The sequence below is a fragment of the Betta splendens genome, chromosome 17 (assembly GCF_900634795.4).
Source record: "Betta splendens chromosome 17, fBetSpl5.4, whole genome shotgun sequence".
Lineage (NCBI taxonomy): Eukaryota > Metazoa > Chordata > Actinopteri > Anabantiformes > Osphronemidae > Betta > Betta splendens.
The window spans coordinates 11,694,396-11,719,395 of record NC_040897.2 but is presented as its reverse complement, the minus strand read 5'-3'; the positions used below and the strand labels follow the sequence as shown (position 1 = coordinate 11,719,395).

At 40.9% G+C, this 25,000-nt stretch overlaps 6 protein-coding genes across 8 annotated transcripts in view; all 6 read left to right on the top strand.

The window, feature by feature from the left end:
- LOC114844541 (oocyte zinc finger protein XlCOF6.1-like) overlaps positions 1 to 5,759 on the top strand; it is a 37,572-nt gene extending 31,813 nt beyond the window's left edge. The window contains exons 1-2 of one of the 2 annotated variants that reach the window (XM_029131976.3): positions 3,880 to 4,169; positions 4,532 to 5,759. In XM_029131976.3, the coding sequence (XP_028987809.1) occupies positions 3,998 to 4,169; positions 4,532 to 5,643 (1,284 nt within the window). In that variant the 5' untranslated portion in view covers positions 3,880 to 3,997 and the 3' untranslated portion in view covers positions 5,644 to 5,759. Of the gene's footprint in view, positions 1 to 3,879; positions 4,170 to 4,531 lie in introns of those variants that run through there. The other variant, XM_041068279.2, reaches the window with a different exon arrangement.
- On the top strand, positions 535 to 2,575 carry LOC129602897 (gastrula zinc finger protein XlCGF57.1-like). The gene is made up of 2 exons (XM_029131962.3): positions 535 to 794; positions 1,065 to 2,575. Exons 1-2 carry the CDS (start codon positions 623 to 625, stop codon positions 2,435 to 2,437), a joined length of 1,545 nt encoding a protein of 514 aa, XP_028987795.1. The 5' UTR covers positions 535 to 622; the 3' UTR covers positions 2,438 to 2,575.
- Positions 5,760 to 10,935: 5,176 nt separating the features above from the next.
- Positions 10,936 to 13,541, top strand: LOC114844515 (oocyte zinc finger protein XlCOF20-like). 2 transcript variants are annotated; one of them, XM_055503558.1, is made up of 3 exons: positions 10,936 to 11,107; positions 11,368 to 12,174; positions 12,836 to 13,541. In XM_055503558.1, exons 1-3 carry the CDS (start codon positions 10,936 to 10,938, stop codon positions 13,411 to 13,413), a joined length of 1,557 nt encoding a protein of 518 aa, XP_055359533.1. In that variant the 3' UTR covers positions 13,414 to 13,541. The 2 variants fall into 2 exon arrangements, with proteins under 2 accessions (XP_055359533.1, XP_028987794.1); XM_029131961.3 differs by lacking the exon at positions 12,836 to 13,541 and having other exon boundaries at positions 11,368 to 12,381.
- Positions 13,542 to 13,650: 109 nt separating this feature from the next.
- Positions 13,651 to 15,503, top strand: LOC114844524 (zinc finger protein OZF-like). Its single transcript, XM_029131974.3, has 2 exons — positions 13,651 to 13,916; positions 14,188 to 15,503. The coding sequence occupies exons 1-2, from the start codon at positions 13,745 to 13,747 to the stop codon at positions 15,384 to 15,386; spliced, it is 1,371 nt and encodes a 456-aa protein (XP_028987807.1). The 5' UTR covers positions 13,651 to 13,744; the 3' UTR covers positions 15,387 to 15,503.
- A 2,413-nt stretch (positions 15,504 to 17,916) lies between these two features.
- On the top strand, positions 17,917 to 19,530 carry LOC114844530 (zinc finger protein OZF-like). Its single transcript, XM_029131992.2, has 2 exons — positions 17,917 to 18,162; positions 18,377 to 19,530. Exons 1-2 carry the CDS (start codon positions 17,991 to 17,993, stop codon positions 19,402 to 19,404), a joined length of 1,200 nt encoding a protein of 399 aa, XP_028987825.1. The 5' UTR covers positions 17,917 to 17,990; the 3' UTR covers positions 19,405 to 19,530.
- Positions 19,531 to 22,477: 2,947 nt separating this feature from the next.
- On the top strand, positions 22,478 to 24,017 carry LOC114844535 (gastrula zinc finger protein XlCGF8.2DB-like). Its single transcript, XM_029131993.3, has 2 exons — positions 22,478 to 22,759; positions 23,014 to 24,017. Exons 1-2 carry the CDS (start codon positions 22,588 to 22,590, stop codon positions 23,877 to 23,879), a joined length of 1,038 nt encoding a protein of 345 aa, XP_028987826.1. The 5' UTR covers positions 22,478 to 22,587; the 3' UTR covers positions 23,880 to 24,017.
- The last annotated feature ends 983 nt before the right edge of the window (positions 24,018 to 25,000 follow it).

Below are 25,000 nucleotides of genomic sequence, written 5' to 3'. Positions count from 1 at the left end.
TGCACACACTCATACAAACATACATATATCATAGACATACACATATGCAATATTATACATAATAAGGATGCATGTAGGAATTTATCTGCTGTGTTATCTGTACAATGAGGGCACATAATTAAGTTTGTGAGACCCATCTGGAACATCCTGCACAATTTGTATTTTTTGTCATTAGAAATAAATTAGAAGATATATTTTTCCAAAACATGATTAGTAGCTATGTCCAGAACAGCTTCTCGTTTAGAGATCGGAAGGCTCACTGTGTCATCAACATTGGAAACTAAAATACAGATTTTTGATACTTTGATACTGTCCTTTTCATATAAATAAATTACTTTAAAAGATAAGTATGTAAATGGAGAAGAAGCTTAGAAAGAGCCACGTTTGTAATGATGAGGAATCAGAAGAGGATGAAAGCAGCAAACAAGACAAGTTGGACAGTTTACTGCAGCAGAAGACGCAAAATTATACGTCATGGTCACCTAAAGTACTACGCAGATGTACGGAACGTTAGGAAGTTAAAAGCGGAAGTACATCGTTCCCTGCCGGACCCTCAGAGTGTAACACCGAGCGGTGAGTGTAGCGGGTACGTCCAAATAAAGTCACCACTAACGGAGCGACGATGTCCTCGGTTCAGCATCTGAAAGAGTTCATCTCCCAGCGACTGACCGCTGCTGCTGTGGAAATATTCGGAGCCTTTGAACAAACCATCGTCGAGTACGAAGAAGAGCTCGACCGTCAGCGCAGACTGTTGGACGCTGTGTTGAAACCTGAGATCAAACTACACAGGATAGGTAAGCAGACTAATGTTCATACAACAAGCGAAGGAGACTCACACGAGCCTGAAGCCAATCGTGGACAGTTGTAGGAACGGAAAATGTCTCTATTCAGACACAGTGATGACACAGCTGTTCAGTGTATTGACAATATCAGTTTCAGACCTGTAAGATGTTTGCTTAAGTGAATATGTAGTAAATACTACTTCAGTAATTCATCAGTAATATAGAAAAGTATATGTATATTCGAATTAATAACCAGTTTCCTGTATTTTATTGTCCATTCAGAGATTCCAGATGTGTGTGAGGAAGAGGAGGAGGTTCCCACTCACCTGCAGATTTCTCATCACGTGAAGAAAACCACTCAGGATGAAGATGATTCAAATTTTCCACAAATAAAAAAGGAACACGAGGAACCACACAGCAGTGAGGAAGGAGAGACGCTTGTTCTGAAGCAGGAGTCCGATAATGTGATGAGTTCAGCATACAAGGACAATGCAGCAGAAGCAAATGGTGACAGTCAGCTCCTCTCTCACAGCTCTCTTGTCACCCTCAATGTAGACAACTCTGCTATAGTAGAGAGTCCCACAGATGGAATTACTTTTAAATGCACTACTTGTAGTAGAACCTTTAAGGGTAAGTATGCATTACAGATGCATGTGAAAACCCACACAAAGCAACATCCAATATGTAACACATGTGGAAAGAAATTCCGTTATTTATCAGAGTTAAAAACACATGAGAGGATCCACACAGGTGAGAAGCCATTCCTTTGCAAAACCTGCGGGAAACGATTTACACGTGATTCATCTTTAAGAGTTCATTTGAGAATTCACACAGGTGAGAAGCCATTCCCATGCAAAATCTGTGGAAAACGATTTAGACTAAAACTCCACCTAAAAGGCCATCTAAGGATTCACACAGGTGAGAAGCCATTCGCCTGTAAAACCTGCGGGAAACGATTTACACATGATTCAACTTTAAGAGTTCATTTGAGAATTCACACAGGTGAGAAGCCATTTATCTGCAAAACCTGCGGGAAACAATTTAGACGGAAACTCGGTCTGGAAGCTCATCTAAGGACTCACACAGGTGAGAAGCCATTTCTCTGCAAAACCTGCGGGAAACGATTTACACAAGAATCGCATATAAGATCTCACCTGAGGATTCACACAGATGAGAAGCCATTCCCCTGCAAAACCTGTGGAAAACGATTTAGACGGAAACTGAATCTGGAAACTCATTTAAGGATTCACACAGGTGAGAAGCCATTCCTCTGCAAAACCTGCGGGAAACAATTTAGACTGAAACACAGTCTGGAAGCTCATCTAAGGGTTCACACAGGTGAGAAGCCATTTCCCTGTAAAACCTGTGGGAAAAGGTTCAGAGAAAAGTCACATCTAACATGTCATCTGAGGATTCACACAGGTGAGAAGCCACATGCATGCAAAAGATGTGGGAAACACTACAGTAGTAGCAACAACTTGAGAGTCCACATGAGAAAAGTTCACACAGGTGAGAGACCATACCTTTGCAATGTCTGCGACAAAGGCTTCTTTGAGTTCAGGACTTTGAAGCAACACATGATGGTGCACACAGGTGAAAGTCCTATTCCTGTGAAGCATGAGGATAAAGCTTTACAGGTGGTAAAGCCTTGTTGAACCACATGAGGTCTCACACAGTTCTGTGTGGGACTGTGCAAAAGCTCACAAATGGAACGGCAGCATTTTAGTTAAAGTTATGTGTATGTGGCAGATTGTCTTTTTCTAATTGCCTAATAATAAAATGAATGAGATACATGTGTATTTAATTTTGTAATCAATATTATATACATATGTGAATGCTGTTTACATCTTTAGACTGTGTGCGTAACTGTCTGACGTCCTGACAGGAAATGCACCTAAGCCATGTCGGCCATTTTGTGTTGGCCTCCAGTGATCACTATTGAACCCTCCAGGCTCAGGACACTACACCTGCAGAGTCCCAGGTTAACTGTGTTTGCTTAAACTTCTAATGTGAGTGTGTGAGTGTAAGCCTGTGATCCTACTAACCCCAGAGCTCTACCAACGATTTGTATCTTTTGTGTTGGGTTGTGAGTTAACATGTCTTGATGTTCAGTCCGTCAGTCTTGTTGGTGAATGTTCCTCTGTCATTTTGTCAGGTTTGTCTGTTAGCTTTTGTGATCTCCTTATCATAGTTTCTCTCTTTCCCATAGTCTTCACATATTTGTTTTTGGCAGGTTTTACACTGGATGCCGTCCTGACGCAACCCTTTCTATTTTTTTTTATTTAGGCAGAATGCTGTATTGTGATGAACAGATTCCCGTTTACATAAGGAGTATATAAGAAATATATATATACTCTTGTTGATTATTGGTTTATGTTTGGTTCTGTTTAGTAAATCCTAAATATGTGTGACGTCGCTGTGTTGGCGGGCAGCTTGTGTGTGTGTGTGTGTGTGTGTGTGTGTGCGCGCGCACGCGTACAAACATACATATATCATATTCATACTCATATATATATACACATGTGAATTATTATACATAATAAGGATGCATGTAGGAATTTATCTGCTGTGTTATCTGTACAATGAGGGCACATAGGACATAGTAGCGATGTCCAGATCAGCTTCTCATTTAGAGATCGGAAGGCTCACTGTGTCATCAACATTGGAAACTAAAACACAGATTTTTCATACTGTCCTTTTTCCTGAGATCTCTCACTCCTTGGAAACCTTCTCTATTGATCTGGGTTTAGGATTGACACAAAAGTCACTGCCTTGCAACCCCTGTGGCTAGATAAATAAACCATAATGTAAACCATGAGTTATACTGTGTGACAGAACTAACAATAACTTAGTGTGTAGTCCTGAACAGCAGAAAGGATACACTGATTTTAAATAACTGTAGGGTACCAGAGCTGAAGGTCAATAAATAAATTACTTTAAAAGTATGTAAATGTAGTAAATGGAGAAAAAGCTACGTTTGTAATGATGAGGAATCAGAAGAGGATGAAAGCAGCAAACAAGACAAGTTGGACAGTTTACTGTAGCTGAAGACGCAAGATTAAACGTAATGGCTACGTAAAGAACAACGTAGAAGTATGGAACGTTACAAAGGTCCAAGCGGAAGTACATCGTTCCCTGCCGGACTAACAGAGTGTAACACCGAGCGGTGAGTGTAGCGGGTAAGTTCAAATAAAGTCACCACTAACGGAGCGACGATGTCTTCGGTTCAGCATCTGAAAGAGTTCATCTCCCAGCGACTGACCACTGCTGCTGTGGAAATATTCGGAGCCTTTGAACAAACCATCGTCGAGTACGAAGAAGAGCTCGACCGTCAGCGCAGACTGTTGGACGCTGTGTTAAGACCTGAGATCAAACTACACAGGATAGGTAAGCAGACTAATGTTCATACAACAAGCGAAGGAGACTCAGACGAGCCTGAAGACAATCGTGGACAGTTGTAGGAACGGAAAATGTCTTTATTCAGACACAGTGATGACACAGTTGTTCAGTACATTGACAATATTAGCATCTGACCTGTAAAAAGCTCGGTTAAACGAAGATATGATAAAAACTAGTTGATTAAACAAACATCAGTAATTAAAGAAATGTGAAATGTTTATTTATAGGGTCAGATTTACAACAAATGTCATATCAAGGCATGTTGCATGAATAATTTAATGTACATTCAAATTAATAAACAGTTTGTTTATTAATTAAATTAAATAAACTGTATCTTATTGTTCATTCAGAGATTCCAGATGTGTGTGAGAAAGAGGAGGAGGCAACCACTCACCTGCAGATCTGTCATCACATAATAAAGACCAGTCAAGATGAAGATAATTCAAATCCTCTACAAATAAAAGAGGAACACGAGGAACCACGCACCAGTGAGGAAGGAGACACGCTTGTTCTGAAGCAGGAGACCGATAATGTGATGAGTTCAGCATTCGAGGACAATGCAGCAGAAGCAAATGGTGACAGTCAGCTCCTCTCTCACAGCTCTCTTGTTACCCTGAATGTAGACAACTCTATGACAAAGACTAACATAGATAAAATGACTTTTAAATGTACCGCATGTAGTAGAACCTTTAAGGGTAAATGTGCATTACAGATGCATGTAAAAACCCACACGAAGCAACATCTGATATGTAACACATGTGGAAAGAAATTCCCGTTTTCATCAACATTAAAAATCCATGAGAGGATCCACACAGGTGAGAAGCCATTTCCCTGTAAAACCTGTGGGAAACAATTTAGACTAAAACCACATCTAGAAGCTCATCTAAGCATCCACACAGGTGAGAAGCCATTCCCCTGCATAACCTGCGGGAAACGATTTAGACGAAAACCATATCTAGAAGCTCATGTAAGGATCCACACAGGTGAGAAGCCATTCCTCTGCAAAACCTGCGGGAAACGATTTACACATAAATCCAGTCTGGAAACTCATCTAAAGATCCACACAGATGAGAAGCCATTCCCGTGTAAAACCTGCGGGAAACATTTTAGACGAAAACCACATCTAGATGTTCATCTGAGGATTCACACAGGTGAAAAGCCATTCCCCTGTAAAATCTGCGGGAAACGATTTAGACTAAAACCACATCTGGATGTTCATTTGAGGAGTCACACAGGTGAGAAGCCATTCCCCTGTAAAATCTGCGGGAAACGATTTAGACGAAAAACACATCTAGACGTTCATCTAAGGATTCACACAGGTGAGAGACCGTACCTCTGTAACATCTGCGGCAAAGCCTTCCAGGAACAAAGAAGTTTGAAACGACACATCATGGTGCACACAGGTGAAAACCCTGTTCCTTTGCATGTAAACAAAGCTTTACAGGTGGTTAAACCTTGTTGAACCACACGAGGTCTCACAGTTCTGTGTGGGACTGTGCAAAAGCTCACAAACAGGAAGTTATGTTCATGTGGTATATTGTCTTTTTTTTAATTTCCTAATAAAAGGATTTGTCATGAGTTCCCTGTATATTTAGTTTTGTAATGTCCATTTTTTGTTCTTAACTTTCCCTTTAGGCAAACTGCCTATAACGTGTATCATATTCATCACAAAGACTGAGGCAAAAGTCTGAGCCATGAATTGTAACTTTATAGTTGCAGGTAACTGTATTTTTATTTACCACCAAAATTAATCTACAATATTAATGGAAACACAACTTAGCAACATTTCTACAGCATCTTCTCATTGTGCATGCTCTACTGGGCAACATTATGTCTAATACGAAGTTGTGAAAGGTTCATCAGGTCTATTTTACTTTATGAATAAGAAAACCACAAAAGGCCTCCATAGTGGCAACATTGAATGTGTATCAGACGGAGAGAAAATCAACCTCACCTCCATCTTCACCCTAAATACTACAGTATGTCCAGTAATTTCTGCAATGTGTAAACAGATATTGGCTTTATCCATTTTGTGGCAACATAAAACCAGCATCTTGCTGGTTCTACTGGTCTTAGACAGGAACAGACAAACATGAGATGGACTGGATATTTAACAACATCTGTAAACACAACCAAGCAGAGCTCAGTGTATTTAAAATAAGGCAGAATTAAGCTTCTCATCGAAAGCTTTTGGCTCTAATCATGTTTTGGCAACATGAAAACATCTTACTGGTTTAACTGGTCTCATACAGATATTAAAAGTGGTAAAATAACTCGGTGGTCAGTCGCGCAGGTTCAAGCAGACACAATATGTGGAGCAGAAACATGTTGCAGCAATATTGGGTCGTAGATCTGAGTTCTAGCGTCATATAAAAGGGTTAAACAGTCACGATCACTGTAAAGTAAGTTTCCCTGATTATTATTTTTATTATTGATCGTGGACTATCTCACAAACAGGCCTCAGTTTGTGTGTCTGACACTCTGACCTGCAGTGTGGGGTCCCCACAGGGAACTGTATTGGCCCCCTTCCTCTTCACCCTCTATACGTCAGACTTCAGACACAACACCATCAGCTGTGTTCTGCAGACGTACTCTGATGACTCTGCGATTGTTGGACTGATCATTGATGATGACAATGCAGATTACAGAGGACTTACTCAGAACCTGGACTGGTGCCAACAGAACCACCTCCTGATCAACACAGAGAAAACCAAGGAGATGGTGGTGGATCTTGGCCTACGGCAGCCTGCTGTCATCCCACCGATGCACATCCAGAGAAGGGATATTGAGAGAGTGGACTCTTATAAATACCTGGGAGTGCATCTGAACAATAAACTGAACTGGTCTCATAACACAGATGCATTGTACAGGAAGGGTCAGAGCAGACTCTACCTGCTGAGGAGACTGCGGTCTTTTGGAGTGAGGGGCCACTCCTGATGACCTTCTATGACTCTGGTGGCATCAACCATCCTGTACGTGTGGTCTGATGGAGCAGCAGCATCACAGTGAGGGACAGGAAGAGACTGGACAGGGTCATCAAGAAGTCCAGCTCTGTCCTGGGCTGCACTCTGGACACGGTGCAGGAGGTGGGTGAGAGAAGGGTCCTGGCTAAACTCACATCCATCCTGGACCAGGACTCTCACCCACTGGAGGACTCACTGTCTGTAAAACCTGTGGGAAATGGTTTAGAAAAAAGGTCACATGTAAGAACTCATCTGAGGATTCACAGGTGAGAAGCCAAAAGATGTGGGAAACACTACCTTTACTAGCAACAACTTGAGAGTCCACATTAAAAAAGTTCACACAGGTGAGAGCAATGGTGGCATTGCCTTTTTTGCCATAGGCCGCTGCAGTGTTCCTGGCCTCAAAGATAGCTTAGGCCCAGAGGATGCCATCACTCCTCACTGTTAGAGTAAATATGATTTACTGACTGATTTATGATTTTCCTATTATGTTGTTGCATCGCTCACAAGGCTAATTTCTTGATTTTTACTTATTATGAAGGATACATGTGTTCAATGTTTTAATCCTGTCAGAAACAGGAACATGTTATACTTGTTGAAGCTGCACCCTGCACACAGACATAGAAACAGAAAGTGGTTGGGGCCGCTGACTTTTGCTGGGTAAACCAAAAGGCCAGAAAAAGGTCAGCAGTCTTAGGGTTAAACAGTTCATGATGCTTCTCACCTATGCTTGTACAGACCAATGAAGTGTTTTACCCTTCTATGGATTTTTTTCCCTGCAGTATGATTTTCATTGTAACCATACCATACGCCCATATCATGCAACTTTAAGGTGTGGTGGTGTGGAGGTTTGCCCCACCCACCTTCCAGCCAAGATTAGGAATAATTGGCTCCCTGGGAGGCGGGCCAGGCTGGTGCCTTTAAGTACAGGTGAACACGTGATCAGGGCTCCGTGTTGGCTTGTGGCTGGTGCCTAGGAGCGCAGGTGAGCACCCGAATAAGATCGTTGTGGTTGATCCGTGGCTGCAGTGGTGCGCCTGTGTACGATCGCTACAGGTAATGGGAGCTGCTGTCTGTGTGGTGATGCAGGGTTTTGCCCCCCCTCAGGCGCAGCGCTTATGAGCGACTCTTTTTCCAGAGCCGGTGTTAACATCCAGTCCATCTGATCACTTCTTGTACTAGTCTGAAATCAGTAGAACCAAGAAAAGGCTTATTATCATGTTGCCAATAAGTGATTCTACCTCACAGGTGTAGATTGTGGTCAAGTGAACTTAAATCTATTAATATAATCAAAAAGAGCTCTGTGGACCTAAAATGACACAGAAATAAGCTTCTTGTTAAAAGATATTTACATGAATCACTTTTTGGCAACATGGAAACAGCTTCTTAGTGGTTGTACTGGTCTCAGACAGTTACAGACAGCGGTCAAGTGAGCTGAATGCTCATTAAACCTGTTAATATAACAAAGAGTTTGATAAAGATACAAATAAGGCAGAAATAAGCTTTTTATCAAACGATATTGGCTTTTATTGGTCTGGATACGAGTGACCCACGGGTTTGTGCCCTTCCCCGATGCCTCTGTTTCTGGCTTCTTCTTCTTTTTATTGTGTCTCAGTTTCGCCAAGGTTTCGGTCTCTCGGATCGTCCAGGACCTAAGAGGCGGAAACCATTGTTAGCGTGTGGGCGTGCATGCGTGCATTATAACTGTTGATTCATCGGTTTCTTTGTTAATATATGTTGGTTGGTTGTGTTTTGGTTTCTATTTTGTTGTTTTTGTTGTTTTGTTTACTTTTGTTTGCCGTGGTTTTGCATGGTGTGATTTTGGTTTCTATTACTTTTTGGTGTTTATATTAATTTACCTTGTGCGGTGTATTTTAATTGCGCAATACATTTTAAAGCATAAATCTTGGAGTGTGAACGTCCTCCTCTGTCTCCCCCGGCGTCCTTTCCGTGCGGGCTCTTGCCGCCCTGTGTGGTGGAAATTTCCCATAAAGAAGCAGATGAGAGAGTTGTCTTTTTGTGCGATTTATTGAAATAATAAAGAAAATAAAAATAATGGGGAAAGCAAATAAAAAGCATGGATGTTGATCGTGCACATCAACAAACCAAAAACCAGCTGGGGAGATCAGTGCACACACCAGGTGTGTGCACCAGGCAAGTTGCTTCTGCCTTTTAACCCCTTTCTCTGGCTCTGGTGGAATGTCTCTCTGCAGCAAGGGAATTGTTTGCGCCACCTTATCTCGCTGTGAGTGAGAATGTTTGCTTTCCCACTTCTGCATCATCGTGTCTTGTTATCCAAAGGAAGGAACACCGAGCTTCCAAGACAAGATGCATTCGCTTTACCAGCCTTGGGTCTGGTGGGGAGTCAGACAGGATGGAGCCAGAGTCTGGGTGTAAAAGGAAAAACATATATCATAAATTAGTCAGTCAAACAGAACATCAGATGTTTAGACTTGATGTACGACAGGGCACAAGAGATTAGTTGTTTGTGTAAGAATGTTCAGTATTGCAACTAGCCAGCACATGACGAGTGTGTTGGATAAGAAATAGCACTAAGGCAAAATTTTTCCATTACACCCGTCACATTTCAATAAAGAGCCTGCTTTAAAGTGAGCGTGAGCCTGTGATCCTACTAACCCCAGACCTCTACCAACGATTTGTATCTTTTGTGTTGGGTTGTGAGTTAACATGTCTTAATGTTCAGTCTGTTAGTCTTGTTGGTGAATGTTCCTCTGTCATTTTGTCAGGTTTGTCTGATCTCCTTATCATAGTTTTTCTTTTTCACATAGACTTCACATATTTGTTTTTGGCAGGTTTTACACTGGATGCCTTCCTGATGCAACCCTCTCTATTTTATTTATTTATTTATTCACCCTGTCCAGCAGTTGAACAAGCAGCATGTATTAGGCTGAATGCTGTATTGTGATAGATAGTTTCCCTTTTACAAGAGGAGGATATGTGAAAAATGTATACTCTTGTTGATAAGTAGTTTATTTTTGGTTCTGTTTAGTCAATCCTAAGTGTGTGTGTGTGTGTGTGTGTGTGTGTGTGTGTGTGTGTGTGTGTGTGTGTGTGTGTGTGTGTGTGTGTGTGTGTGTGTGTGTGTGATTATACATACAGTAAGGATGCGTGTAGGAATTTATCTGCTGTTATCTGCACAATAAGGAAACATATTTAAGTTTGAGACCCATCTGGAACATCTTTCATAATTTGTATTTTTTGTCATTAGGAATAAATTGGAAGATATATTTTTCCAGAACATATGATTAGTAGCGATGTCCAGATCAGTTTCCCATTTAGAGATCGGAAGGCTCACTGTGTCATCAACATTGGAAACTAAAATACAGATTTTTGATACTGTCCTTTTCCCTGAGACGTCTCTCTCCTTGGGAACCTCTCTATTGATCTGGGTTTGGGACTGACACAAAAGTCACTGCCTTGCAACCCCTGTGGCTAGATAAAATAAACCATAATGTAAACCATGAGTTATACTGTGTGACAGAACTAACAATAACTTAGTGTGTAGTCCTGAACAGCAGAAAGGATACAATGATTTTAAATAACTGTAGTGTACCAGAGCTGAAGGTCAATATATAAATTATATATACAGTTCACTGCAGCAGAAGACGCAAAATTAAACGTAATGGCTACGTAAAGAACAACGTAGAAGTACGGAACGTTACAAAGGTGCAAGCGGAAGTACATCGTTCCCTGCCGGACTAACAGAGTGTAACACCGAGCGGTGAGTGTAGCGGGTAAGTTCAAATAAAATCACCACTTACGGAGCGACGATGTCTTCGGTTCAGCATCTGAAAGAGTTCATCTCCCAGCGACTGACCGCTGCTGCTGTGGAAATATTCGGAGCCTTTGAACAAACCATCGTCGAGTACGAAGAAGAGCTCGACCGTCAGCGCAGACTGTTGGACGCTGTGTTGAGACCTGAGATCAAACTACACAGGATAGGTAAGCAGACTAATGTTCATACAACAAGCGAAGGAGACTCAGACGAGCCTGAAGCCAATCGTGGACAGTTGTAGGAACGGAAAATGTCTCTATTCAGACACAGTGATGACACAGATGGTCAGTGTATTGACAATATCAGTGTCAGACCTGTAAGATGTTTGATTAAGTGAATATGTAGTAAATACTACTTCAGTAATTAAAGAAAAGTATATGTATATTTGAATTAATAACCAGTATCCTGTATCCTATGGTTAATTCAGAGATTCCAGATGTGTGTGAGGAAGAGGAGGAGGTTCCCACTCACCTGCAGATCTGTCATCACGTGAAGAAAATTAGTCAGGATAAAGATGATCCAAATCTTCTACAACTAAAAGAGGAACACGAGGAACCACGCACCAGTGAGGAAGGAGAGACGCTTGTTCTGAAGCAGGAGACCGATAATGTGATGAGTTCAGCATACGAGGACAATGCAGCAGAAGTAAATGGTGACAGTCAGCTCCTCTCTCACAACTCTCTTGTCGCTCTCCAAGTAGACAATTCTGCTATGTTAGAGAGTCCCATAGATAAAAAGAGTTTTATATGTATCACTTGTAATAGAACATTTAAGCGTAAAGGTGCATTACAGAACCATGTGAAAACCCACACAAGAGAGAAGCCATTCCCCTGCAAAACCTGCGGAAAACAATTTAGACGAAAAACAGATCTAGATATTCATATGAGGATTCACACAGGTGAGAAGCCATTCCCCTGCAAAACCTGCGGGAAACGATTTAGACGAAGACCACATTTACAAATTCATCTAAGGATCCACACAGGTGAAAAACCATTCCTCTGCAAAACCTGCGGGGAACGATTTAGACATAAACCCAGTCTGGAAGCTCATCTAAAGATCCACACAGGTGAGAAGCCATTCCCCTGTAAAAGCTGCGGGAAACGATTTAGACGAAAACACGATCTAAATGTTCATCTGAGGATTCACACAGGTGAGAGACCGTACCTCTGTAACATCTGCGGCAAAGCCTTCCAGGAACACAGGAGTTTGAAACGACACGTCATGGTGCACACAGGTGAAAATCCTATTCCTGTACATGTGAACCAAGCTTTACAGGTGGTAAAGCCTTGTTGAACCACACAAGGTCTCACACAGTTCTGTGTGGGATTGTGCAAAAGCTCATAAACAGGACGGCAGCATCTTAGTTGCAGTTATGTTCATGTGGTATATTGTCTTTTTTTAATTTCCTAATAATAAAATGATTCGTTGTGAGTTCCCTGTATATTTACTTTTGTAATGTCCATATTTTGTTACCTTTCCCTTCAAACTGCCAATAACGTGTATCATATTTATCACAAAGACTGAGGCAAAAGTCTGAGCCATGAATTGTAACTTTATAGTTGCAGGCAACTGTATTTCGTTTTTACCACCAAAATGAATCTACAAACTTAATGAAAACAGAACTTGGCAGCATTTCTACGGCATCTTCTCATTGTGCATGTGCCTTATGTCTAATACGAAGTTGTGAAAGGTAGCATCTGACCTGTAAAAAGCTCGGTTAAACGAAGATATGATAAATACTATTTGATAAAACAAACATTAGTAATTAAAGAAATGTGAAATGCTTATTTATAGAGTCAATTTTACAAGAAATGTCATTTCAAGGCACATTGCATGAATAGTTTGATGTACATTCAAATTAATAACCAGTTTCCTGAATCTTATTGTTCATTCAGATATTCCAGATGTGTGTGAGAAAGAGGCGGAGGCTCCCGCTCACCTGAAGATCTGTCATCACATAATAAAAACCAGTGAGGATGAAGATAATCCAAATACTGTACAAATAAAAGAGGAACACAAGGAACCACGCATCAGTGAGGAAGGAGACACGCTTGTCCTGAAGCAGGGGACCGATAATGTAATAAGTTCAGCATTTGAGGACAATGCAGCAGAAGCAAGTGGTGACAGTCAGCTCCTCTCGTACAACTCTCTTGTTACCCTGAATGTAGACAACTCTATGACAAAGACTAACATAGATAAAATGACTTTTAAATGTACCGTATGTAGTAGAACCTTTAAAGCTAAATGTGCATTACAGATGCATGTAAAAACCCATACAAAGCAACATCTGAGATATAACACATGTGGAAAGAAATTCCCGTTTTCATCACAATTTAAAATGCACGAGAGGATCCACACAAGAGAGAAGCCATTTTCGTGTAAAACCTGTGGGAAACGATTTAGACGGAAAACAGATCTAGATGTTCATCTGAGGATTCACACGGGTGAGAAGCCATTGTGTCTAGATAAATAAACCATAATGTAAACCATGAAATATACTGTGTGACACAACTTACAATAACAATAACTTAGTGTGTAGTCCTGAACAGCAGAAAGGATACACTGATTTTAAATAACTGTAGAGTACCAGAGCTGAAGGTCAATATATAAATTATATATACAGTTCACTGCAGCAGAAGACGCAAAATTAAACGTAATGGCTACGTAAAGAACAACGCAGATGTACGGAACGTTACAAACGTCCAAGCGGAAGTACATCGTTCCCTGCCGGATCCTCGGAGTGTAACACCGAGCGGTGAGTGTAGCGGGTAAGTTCAAATAAAGTCACCACTAACGGAGCGACGATGTCTTCGGTTCAGCATCTGAAAGAGTTCATCTCCCAGCGACTGACCGCTGCTGCTGTGGAAATATTCGGAGCCTTTGAACAAACCATCGTCGAGTACGAAGAAGAGCTCGACCGTCAGCGCAGACTGTTGGACGCTGTGTTGAGACCTGAGATCAAACTACACAGGATAGGTAAGCAGACTAATGTTCATACAACAAGCGAAGGAGACTCACACGAGCCTGAAGCCAATTGTGGACAGTTGTAGGAACGGAAAATGTCTTTATTCAGACACAGTGATGACACAGCTGTTCAGTGTTTTAACAATATCAGTGTCAGATCTGTAAGATGTTTGATTAAGTGAATATGTAGTAAATACTACTTCAGTAATTCATCAGTAATTAAAGAAAAGTATATGTATATTTGAGTTAATAACCAGTTTCTTGTATCTTATTGTCCATTCAGAGATTCCAGATGTGTGTGAGGAAGAGGAGGAGGTTCCCACTCACCTGCAGATTTCTCATCACGTGAAGAAAACCACTCAGGATGAAGATGATTCAAATTTTCCACAAATAAAAGAGGAACACGAGGAACCACACAGCAGTGAGGAAGGAGAGACGCTTGTTCTGAAGCAGGAGATCGATAATGTGATAAGTTCAGCATACAAGGACAATGCAGCAGAAGTAAATGGTGACAATCTGCTCCTCTCTCACAGCTCTGTTGTCACCCTGAATGTAGACAACTCTGCTATGTTAGAGAGTCCCACAGATAAAAAGACTTTTATATGTACCACTTGTAATAGAAGCTTTAAGGGTAAAGGTGCATTACAGAACCATGTGAAAACCCACACGGAGCAACATCCGGTATGTAACACATGTGGTAGGAGATTCCGTTATTTATCACAGTTAAAAGTACATGAGAGTATCCACACAGGTGAGAAGCCATTTCCATGTAAAACCTGCGGGAAACAATTTAGACTAAGACCACATTTACAAACTCATCTAAGGATCCACACAGGTGAAAAACCATTCCTCTGCAAAACCTGCGGGGAACGATTTAGACATAAACCCAGTCTGGAAGCTCATCTAAAGATCCACACAGGTGAGAAGCCATTCCCGTGTAAAACCTGTGGGAAACGATTTAGACGGAAAACAGATCTAGATATTCATCTGAGGATTCACACGGGTGAGAAGCCATTCCCCTGCAAAACCTGCGGGAAACAATTTAGACAAAAACCACATCTAGAAGCTCATCTAAGGATTCACAAAGGTGAGAAGCCATTCCCCTGTAAAATCTGCGGGAAACGATTGAGACGAAAAACACATCTAGACGTTCATCTAAGGATTCACACAGGTGAGAAGCCATTCCCCTGTAAAATCTGCGGGAAACGATTTAGACTAAAACCACATCTAGATGTTCATTTGAGGAGTCACACAGGTGAGAAGCCATTCCCCTGTAAAATCTGCGGGAAACGATTGAGACGAAAAACACATCTAGACGTTCATCTAAGGATTCACACAGGTGAGAGACCGTACCTCTGTAACATCTGCAGCAAAGCCTTCCAGGAACAAAAGAGTTTGAAACGACACATCATGGTGCACACAGGTGAAAATCCTGTTCCTGTGCATGTGAACAAAGCTTTACAGGTGGTTAAACCTTGTTGAACCACACAAGGTCTCACAGTTCTGTGTGGGACTGTGCAAAAGCTCACAAACAGGAAGTTATGTTTATGTGGTATACTGTCTTTTTTAATTGCCTAATAATAAAATGATTTGTTATGAGTTCCCTGTCTTATGTCTAATACAAAGTTGTGAAAGGTTCATCAGGTCTATTTTACCTTATGAATAAGAAAACGACAAAAGTCCTCCATAGTGGCAACATTGAATGTGTATCAGACGGAGAGAAAATCTACCTCACCTTCATCTTCACCCTGAATACTACAGTATGTCCAGTAAATTCTGCAATATCTGTAAACATATATTGGCTTTATCCAGTTAATGGCAACATAAAACCAGCATCTTGCTGGTTCTACTTGTCTTAGACAGGAACAGACAAACATGAGATGGACTTGATATTTAACAACATCTGTAAATACAACCAAGCAGAGCTCAGTGTATTTAAAATAAGGCAGAATTAGGCTTCTGATCCAAAGTTCTAAAATTCAGACACAACACTCTGCGATTGTTGGACTGATCATTGATGATGACAATGCGGATTATAGAGGACTTACTCAGAACCTGGACTGGTGCCAACAGAACCACCTCCTGATGAACACAGAGAAAACCAAGGAGATGGTGGTGGATCTTGGCCGACGGCAGCCTGCTGTCATCCCACCGATTCACATCCAGGGAAGGGATATTGAGAGAGTGGACTCTTACAAATACCTGGGTGTGCATCTGAACAATAAACTGAACTGGTCTCATAACACAGATGCATTGTACAGGAAGGGTCAGAGCAGACTCTACCTGCTGAGGAGACTGCGGTCTTTTGGAGTGAGGGGCCACTCCTGATGACCTTCTATGACTCTGGTGGCATCAACCATCCTGTACGTGTGGTCTGATGGAGCAGCAGCATCACAGTGAGGTCACATGTAAGAACTCATCTGATTTATGATTTTCCTATTATGTTGTTGCGTCGCTCACAAGGCTAATTTCTTGTTTTTTACTTATTATGAAGGATACATGTGTTCAATGTTTTAATCCTGTCGGAAACAGGAACATGTTATACTTGTTGAAGCTGCACCCTGCACACAGACATAGAAACAAAAAGTGGTTGGGGCCGCTGACTTTTGCTGGGTAAACCAAAAGGCCAGAAAAAGGTCAGCAGTCTTAGGGTTGAACAGTTTATGATGCTTTTCACCTATGCTTGTACAAACCAATTAAGTGTTTTACTTCCTATGGAATGTTTTTTCCCTGCAGTATGATTTTCATTGTAACCATACGCCCATATCATGCAATTTCAAGGCATGTCACATTTCAATAAAGAGCCTGCTTTAAAGTGAGTGTGAGCCTGTGATCCTACTAACCACAGACCTCTACCAACATTTTGTATCTTTTGTGTTGGGTTGTGAGTTGACATGTCTTGATGTTCAGTCTGTCAGTCTTGTTGGTGAATGTTCCATTTTGTCAGGTTTTCCTATTAGCTTTTGTGATCTCCTTATCATAGTTTTTCTCTTTCCTGCAGACATTTTTGTTTTTGGCAGGTTTTACACTGGATGCCATCCTGATGCAACCCTCTCTATTTTATTTATTTGTTCACTTTTTCGCCCTGTCCAGCAGTTAAACTAGCAGCATGTATTAGGCTGAATGCCGTATTGTGATGAATAGTTTCCCTTTTACATAAGAAGTATATAAGAAATATATATACTCTTCATGATTAATGGGTTATGTTTGGTTCTGTTTAGTCTATCCTAAATATGTGTTTACCTGTAAAATCAATATTAATACTAATAATAGTGTTATATCATATATATATACACATGTGAATTATTATACATAATAAGGATGCATGTAGGAATTTATCTGCTGTGTTATCTGCACAATAAGGGCACATATTCAAGTTTGTGAGACACATCTGGAACATCCTTCATAATTTGTATTTTTGTCATTAGTAATAAATTAGAAGATGTATTTTTCCAAAACATGATTAGTGGCAATGTCCAGATCAACTTTCCATTTAGAGATCGGAAGGCTCACTGTGTCATCAACATTGGAAACTAAAATACAGATTTTTGATACTGTCCTTTTCCCTGAGATGTCTCTCTCCTTGGGAACCCTCTCTATTGATCTGGGTTTGGGACTGACACAAAAGTCACTGCCTTGCAACCCCTGTGGCTAGATAAAATAAACCATAATGTAAACCATGAATTATACTGTGTGACACAACTTACAATAACAATTACTTAGTGTGTAGTCCTGAACAGCAGAAAGGATACACTGATTTTAAATAACTGTAGGGTACCAGAGCTGAAGGTCAATATATAAATCACTTTAAAAGTATGTAAATGGAGTAAATGGAGTAAAAGCTACATTTGTAATGATGAGGAATCAGAAGAGGATGAAAGCAGCAAACAAGACAAGTTGGACAGTTTACTGTAGCAGAAGACGCAAAATTAAACGTAATGGCTACGCAAAGAACAACGTAGAAGTACGGAACGTTACAAAGGTCCAAGCGGAAATACATCGTTCCCTGCCGGACCCTCAGAGTGTAACACCGAGCGGTGAGTGTAGCGGGTAAGTTCAAATATAGTCACCACTAACGGAGCGACGATGTCTTCGGTTCAGCATCTGAAAGAGTTCATCTCCCAGCGACTGACCGCTGCTGCTGTGGAAATATTCGGAGCCTTTGAACAAACCATCGTCGAGTACGAAGAAGAGCTCGACCGTCAGCGCAGACTGTTGGACGCTGTGTTGAGACCTGAGATCAAACTACACAGGATAGGTAAGCAGACTAATGTTTATACAACAAGCGAAGGAGACTCAGACGAGCCTGAAGCCAATCGTTCAGTGTATTGACAACATCAGAGTCAGACCTGTAAGATGTTTGATTAAGTGAATATGTGGTAAATACTAGGTGATTTAAAAAAAAAATCTGTAATTAAAGCAAAGTATGTGTATATTCGAATTAATAACCAGTTTCCTGTATTTCCATTCAGTGATTCCAGATGTGTGTGAGGAAGAGGAGGAGGTTCCCACTCACCTGCAGATCTCTCATCACGTTAAAAAAAACAGTCAGGATGAAGATGATCCAAATCTTCCACAAATAAAAGAGGAACGCGAAGAACCACACACCAGTGAGGAAGGAGAGTCGCTTGTTCTGAAGCAGGAGATCGATAATGTGATGAGTTCAGCATACGAGGACAATGCAGCAGAAGCAAATGGTGACAGTCAGCTTCTCTCACACAACTCTGTTGTCACCCTGAATGTAGACAACTCTGCTATGTTAGAGAGTCCCACAGATGGAATTACTTTTAAATGCACTAGTAGTAGAACCTTTAAGGGTAAGTATGCATTACAGATGCATGTGAAAACCCACACAAAGCAACATCCAACATGTAACACATGTGGAAAGAAATTCACTTATTTATCAAACTTAAAAAGACATGAGAAGATCCACACGGGTGAGAAGCCATTCCTTTGCAAAACCTGCGGGAAACGATTTACACGTGATTCATCTTTAAGAGTTCATTTGAGAATTCACACAGGTGAGAAGCCATTCCCATGCAAAATGTGTGGAAAACGATTTAGACTAAAACTCCACCTGAAAGGTCATCTAAGGATTCACACAGGTGAGAAGCCATTCGCCTGTAAAACCTGCGGGAAACAATTTAGACATAAATTCAGTCTGGAAACTCATCTAAAGATCCACACAGGTGAGAAGCCATTCCCGTGTAAAACCTGCGGGAAACAATTTAGACATAAATTCAGTCTGGAAACTCATCTAAAGATCCACACAGGTGAGAAGCCATTCCCCTGCAAAACCTGCGGGAAACGATTTAGACAAAAAGCACATCTAGATATTCATCTGAGGATTCACACAGGTGAGAGACCGTACCTCTGTAACATCTGCGGCAAAGCCTACCAGGATAACAGGAGTTTGAAACGACACGTCATGGTGCACACAGGTGAAAATCCTGTTCCTGTGCATGTGAACAAAGCTTTACAGGTGGTTAAACCTTGTTGAACCACACCAGGTCTTGCACAGTTCTGTGTGGGACTGTGCAAAAGCTCATAAACAGGAAGTTGAAGTTATGTTTATGTGGTATATTGTCTTTTTTTAACTGCCTAATAATAAAATTATTTGTCATGAGTTCCCTGTATATTTAGTTTTGTAATGTCCATATTTTGTTCTTAACTTTCCCTTTAGGCAAATTGCTAATAACGTGTATCATATTTATCACAAAGACTAAGGCAAAGGTCTGAGCCATGAATTGTAATTCTGTAGTTGCAGGTAACTAATTTTATTTACCACTAAAATGATTTTACAAACTTAATGAAAACAGAACTTGGCAGCATTTCTACAGCATCTTCTCATTGTGCATGCGCTACAGGGCAAAATTATGTCTAATACGAAGTTGTGAAAGGTTCATCAGGTCTATTTTACCTTTTAAAATATGAAAATGACAAAAGGCCTCCATAGTGGCAACATTGAACGTGTATCAGAAAATCTACCTCACCTTCATCTTCATCCTGAATACTACAGTATGTCCAGTAATTTCTGCAATATCTGTAAACATATATTGACTTTCTCCACTTTGTGGCAACATAAAACCAGCATCTTGCCGGTTCTACTGGTCTTAGACAGGAACAGACAAACATAAGATGGACTGGATATTTAACAACATCTGTAAACACAACCAAGCAGAGCTCAGTGTATTTAAAATAAGGCAGAATTAAGCTTCTGATCCGAAGCTTTTGGCTCTAATCATGTTTTGGCAACATGAAAACATCTTACTGGTTTAACTGGTCTCATACAGATATTAGAAGTGGTAAAATAACTCGGTGGTCACTCATGCAGGTTTAAGCAGACACAAGATGTGGAGCAGAAACATGTTGCAGCAATATTGGGTCGTAGATCTGAGTTCTAGCGTCATATCAAAGAGTTAAATAGTCACGATTGCTGTAAAGTAAGTTTCTCTCATTATTATTATATTTATTATTGATCATGGACTATCTCACAAACAGGCCTCATCTGACCTTAGTGATCATGGACTATCTCACAAACAGGCCTCATCTGACCTGCAGTGTGGGGTCCCCACAGGGAACTGTACTGGCCCCCTTCCTCTTCACCCTCTATACGTCAGACTTCAGACACAACACGCACAGCTGTGTTCTCCAGACGTTCTCTGATGACTCTGCGATTGTTGGACTGATCATTGATGATGACAATGCAGATTACAGAGGACTTACTCAGAACCTGGGCTGGTGCCAACAGAACCACCTCCTGATCAACACAGGGAAAACCAAGGAAATGGTGGTGGATCTTGGCCTACGGCAGCCTGCTGTCATCCCATCGATTCACATCCAGGGAAGGGATATTGAGAGAGTGGACTCTTACAAATACCTGGGTGTGCATCTGAACAATAAACTGAACTGGTCTCATAACTCGGATGCACTGTACAGGAAGGGTCAGAGCAGACTCTACCTGCTGAGGAGACTGCGGTCTTTTGGAGTGAGGGGCCACTCCTGATGATCTTCTTTGACTCTGATGACATCAACCATCCTGTACGTGTGGTCTGATGGAGCAGCAGCATCACAGTGATGACAGGAAGAGACTGGACAGGGTCACCAAAAAGTCCAGCTCTGTCCTGGGCTGCACTCTGGACACGGTGTAGGAGGTGGATGAGAGAAGGGCCCTGGCTAAACTCACACCCATCCTGGACCAGGACTCTCAGCCACTGGAGGACTCACTGTCTGCTCTGGAGCAGCTTCAGTAGCAGACTGATCCACCCTCGCTGTGTGAAGGAGCGATATCTCAGATCTTTCGTACCTCCTGCGATCAGACTGTCCCACTACATTGACTCACCCACTGTATCAGTGGTTACCTAGTAATTTCTTCTGTACTTACAATATTTGTGTAAACTCTGTCCACTATTATATATGTATTCCATATTTACACAATGTGCAACAAAATTTTCTGTGCAACATTTGTGCAAACCAGTACATGATTTATATTCATTACTGTGCAACAACCCTTTTAAGAACTCGCTCTACCTGTACTGTACTGCATAGTACTGTGCCAACACCAATGTTTTTTTTAAATGTCCTTTATTCTGTGCTCTGTGGTTTGCTGTTGTGTGATGTAATTTCTCTCCACTGTGGGACTATTAAAGGTCTTCTTATTTTATCAGATCTTTTAGTGTGTAAGCAATAGGCAAAAACTGTAGAAGACAAAGTCCATAACCCCACTCCACCACACACACACACACACACACACACACACACACACACACACACACACACACACACACACACACACACACACATCATTGTTACCTCTTTACCTTTTGTTGTTAAATTTCTGTAAGAATGTTTTTCTGTGTGAAAACTATTGTTTGATAATGTTAGGTTTGAGTTTTACAGAAGACGTCGGAGCGAGTTACAACTTAAAATGGAAACACAAGGACTTGAGTGTTTTATACAAAACCTATCAGTGTGTTGCTAGCGATGAAAGGGTAATTCAAATGGCGCTTGTGTGTAAGCTTTTGTTGGAGTGTTAAATTTTCATTGAAGTTTTTCATTTTGGTAATTATATAAGTTGTTAATCTCCAAGTGCTGATGTCTGATTGGCTTATGTGTAGAGTTTTTACATAATGGACCAAATTCTGCAAAAAGTGTGTAAGCAATAGGTAAAAACCGTCACAATACCAATAGCTTACTGTGTAGTTTTGAACAGCCCAAATGTTACATTTATTATAAATGCTATATGGCAAAAAGCTGAAGTTGAATATATGTTTTTTTTAAGAGAAGTATGTATTCTATACTTCTATAAGTATAGAAGTAAGAAACGAACGAGAAAAGAGCGACATGTGTGATAATGCGGAATCAGGAGAGGATGAAAGCAGCAACCAAGAGAAGTTGGACAGTTCAGTGTTTTATTAACAAACTATTTCTGTTAGAGTTGCTGATTTTTATGTCAATTGTCACTAACTAACACTAACATTGGCCGTCGTCAAAACGTGACCACTACGCAGCAGAGGGCGCTATATTATACGTAATAGTCACGTAAAGAACAACGCAGAAGTACGGAAAGTTAGGAAGTTTAAAGCGGAAGTACATCGTTCCCTGCCGGACCCTCGGAGTGTAACACCGAGCGTTGAGTGTAGCGGGTAAGTTCAAAAGTAAAGTCACCACTAACGGAGCGACGATGTCCTCGGTTCAGCATCTGAAAGAGTTCATCTCCCAGCGACTGACCGCTGCTGCTGTGGAAATATTCGGAGCCTTTGAACAAACCATCGTCGAGTACGAAGAAGAGCTCGACCGTCAGCGCAGACTGTTGGACGCTGTGTTGAGACCTGAGATCAAACTACACAGGATAGGTAAGCAGACTAATGTTCATACAACAAGCGAAGGAGACTCACACGAGCCTGAAGCCAATCGTGGACAGTTGTAGGAACGGAAAATGTCTCTATTCAGACACAGTGATGACACAGATGGTCAGTGTATTGACAATATCAGTGTCAGACCTGTAAGATGTTTGATTAAGTGAATATGTAGTAAATACTACTTCAGTAATTAAAGAAAAGTATATGTATATTTGAATTAATAACCAGTTTCCTGTATTTCCATTCAGAGATTCCAGATGTGTGTGAGGAAGAGGAGGAGGTTCCCACTCACCTGCAGATCTGTCATCACGTGAAGAAAATTAGTCAGGATGAAGATGATCCAAATCTTCCACAACTAAAAGAGGAACATGAGGAACCACACACCAGTGAGGAAGGAGAGATGCTTGCTCTGAAGCAGGAGATCGATAATGTGATGAGTTCAGCATACGAGGACAATGCAGCAGAAGTAAATGGTGACAGTCAGCTCCTCTCTCACAACTCTCTTGTCGCTCTCCACGTAGACAATTCTGCTATGTTAGAGAGTCCCACAGATAAAAAGAGTTTTATATGTATCACTTGTAATAGAACATTTAAGCGTAAAGGTGCATTACAGAACCATGTGAAAACCCACACAAGAGAGAAGCCATTCCCCTGCAAAACCTGCGGAAAACAATTTAGACGAAAAACAGATCTAGATATTCATATGAGGATTCACACAGGTGAGAAGCCATTCCCCTGCAAAACCTGCGGGAAACGATTTAGACGAAGACCACATTTACAAATTCATCTAAGGATCCACACAGGTGAAAAACCATTCCTCTGCAAAACCTGCGGGGAACGATTTAGACATAAACCCAGTCTGGAAGGTCATCTAAAGATCCACACAGGTGAGAAGCCATTCCCCTGTAAAACCTGCGGGAAACGATTTAGACTAAAACACGATCTAAATGTTCATCTGAGGATTCACACAGGTGAGAGACCGTACCTCTGTAACATCTGCGGCAAAGCCTTCCAGGATAACAGGAGTTTGAAACGACACGTCATGGTGCACACAGGTGAAAATCCTATTCCTGTACATGTGAACCAAGCTTTACAGGTGGTAAAGCCTTGTTGAACCACACAAGGTCTCACACAGTTCTGTGTGGGATTGTGCAAAAGCTCATAAACAGGACGGCAGCATCTTAGTTGCAGTTATGTTCATGTGGTATATTGTCTTTTTTTAATTTCCTAATAATAAAATGATTCGTTGTGAGTTCCCTGTATATTTACTTTTGTAATGTCCATATTTTGTTCTTACCTTTCCCTTCAAACTGCCAATAACGTGTATCATATTTATCACAAAGACTGAGGCAAAAGTCTGAGCCATGAATTGTAACTTTATAGTTGCAGGTAACTGTATTTCGTTTTTACCACCAAAATGAATCTACAAACTTAATGAAAACAGAACTTGGCAGCATTTCTACGGCATCTTCTCATTGTGCATGCGCTACAGGGCAAAATTATGTCTAATACGAAGTTGTGAAAGGTTCATCAGGTCTATTTTTTCGACAAAGAGAAAACGACAAAAGGCCTCCATCTAGTGTCAACGTTGTGTATCAGACGGAGAGAAAATCTACCTCACCTTCATCTTCATCCTGAATACTCCAGTATGTCCAGTAAATTCTGCAATATCTGTAAACAGATATTGACTTTATCCACTTTGTGGCAACATAAAATCAGCATCTTGCTGGTTCTACTGGTCTTAGACTGGAACAGAGATGGATGAGAGATGAGATGGACTGGATATTTAACAACATCTGTAAATACAACCAAGCAGAGCTCAGTGTATTTAAAATAAGGCAGAATTAAGCTTCTGATCCAAAGCTTTTGGCTCTAATCACGTTTTGGCAACATGAAAGCATCTTACTGGTTTAACTGATCTCATACAGATATTAAAAGTGGTAAAATAACTCGGTGGTCACTCATGCAGGTTCAAGCAGACACAACATGTGGAAGAACAAACATGTCGTTGCAATGAGTCGTGGATCTTAGTCCCAGCGTCATGTCATAGAATTAAACAATTGACGATCGCTGTAAAGCGAATTACCTTGAATATTAAGGTTGTTCACACAAAATCTAAAAGAAGTGGTGTCACTACGACTGCTTTGTAGCAGATAGTATTTACAAATTATGGCAGTTTGAAACTGAAATAAGCAGCTTTAGTCTTACACAAACCAAGCTGTCTGCCGTCATCAC

What these genes read in the sequence shown, in the direction of transcription:
- LOC129602897 (XM_029131962.3), top strand. Translation starts at nt 623, where the DNA reads ATGTCCTCGGTTCAGCATCTGAAAGAGTTCATCTCCCAGCGACTGACC. An exon ending in GATCAAACTACACAGGATAG is followed by an intron (nt 795 to 1,064) that starts GTAAGCAGACTA and finishes TTGTCCATTCAG; the next exon opens with AGATTCCAGATGTGTGTGAG.
- LOC114844515 (XM_055503558.1), top strand. Translation starts at nt 10,936, where the DNA reads ATGTCTTCGGTTCAGCATCTGAAAGAGTTCATCTCCCAGCGACTGACC. An exon ending in GATCAAACTACACAGGATAG is followed by an intron (nt 11,108 to 11,367) that starts GTAAGCAGACTA and finishes TGGTTAATTCAG; the next exon opens with AGATTCCAGATGTGTGTGAG. An exon ending in ACACGTCATGGTGCACACAG is followed by an intron (nt 12,175 to 12,835) that starts GTGAAAATCCTA and finishes TTGTTCATTCAG; the next exon opens with ATATTCCAGATGTGTGTGAG.
- LOC114844524 (XM_029131974.3), top strand. Translation starts at nt 13,745, where the DNA reads ATGTCTTCGGTTCAGCATCTGAAAGAGTTCATCTCCCAGCGACTGACC. An exon ending in GATCAAACTACACAGGATAG is followed by an intron (nt 13,917 to 14,187) that starts GTAAGCAGACTA and finishes TTGTCCATTCAG; the next exon opens with AGATTCCAGATGTGTGTGAG.
- LOC114844530 (XM_029131992.2), top strand. Translation starts at nt 17,991, where the DNA reads ATGTCTTCGGTTCAGCATCTGAAAGAGTTCATCTCCCAGCGACTGACC. An exon ending in GATCAAACTACACAGGATAG is followed by an intron (nt 18,163 to 18,376) that starts GTAAGCAGACTA and finishes ATTTCCATTCAG; the next exon opens with TGATTCCAGATGTGTGTGAG.
- LOC114844535 (XM_029131993.3), top strand. Translation starts at nt 22,588, where the DNA reads ATGTCCTCGGTTCAGCATCTGAAAGAGTTCATCTCCCAGCGACTGACC. An exon ending in GATCAAACTACACAGGATAG is followed by an intron (nt 22,760 to 23,013) that starts GTAAGCAGACTA and finishes ATTTCCATTCAG; the next exon opens with AGATTCCAGATGTGTGTGAG.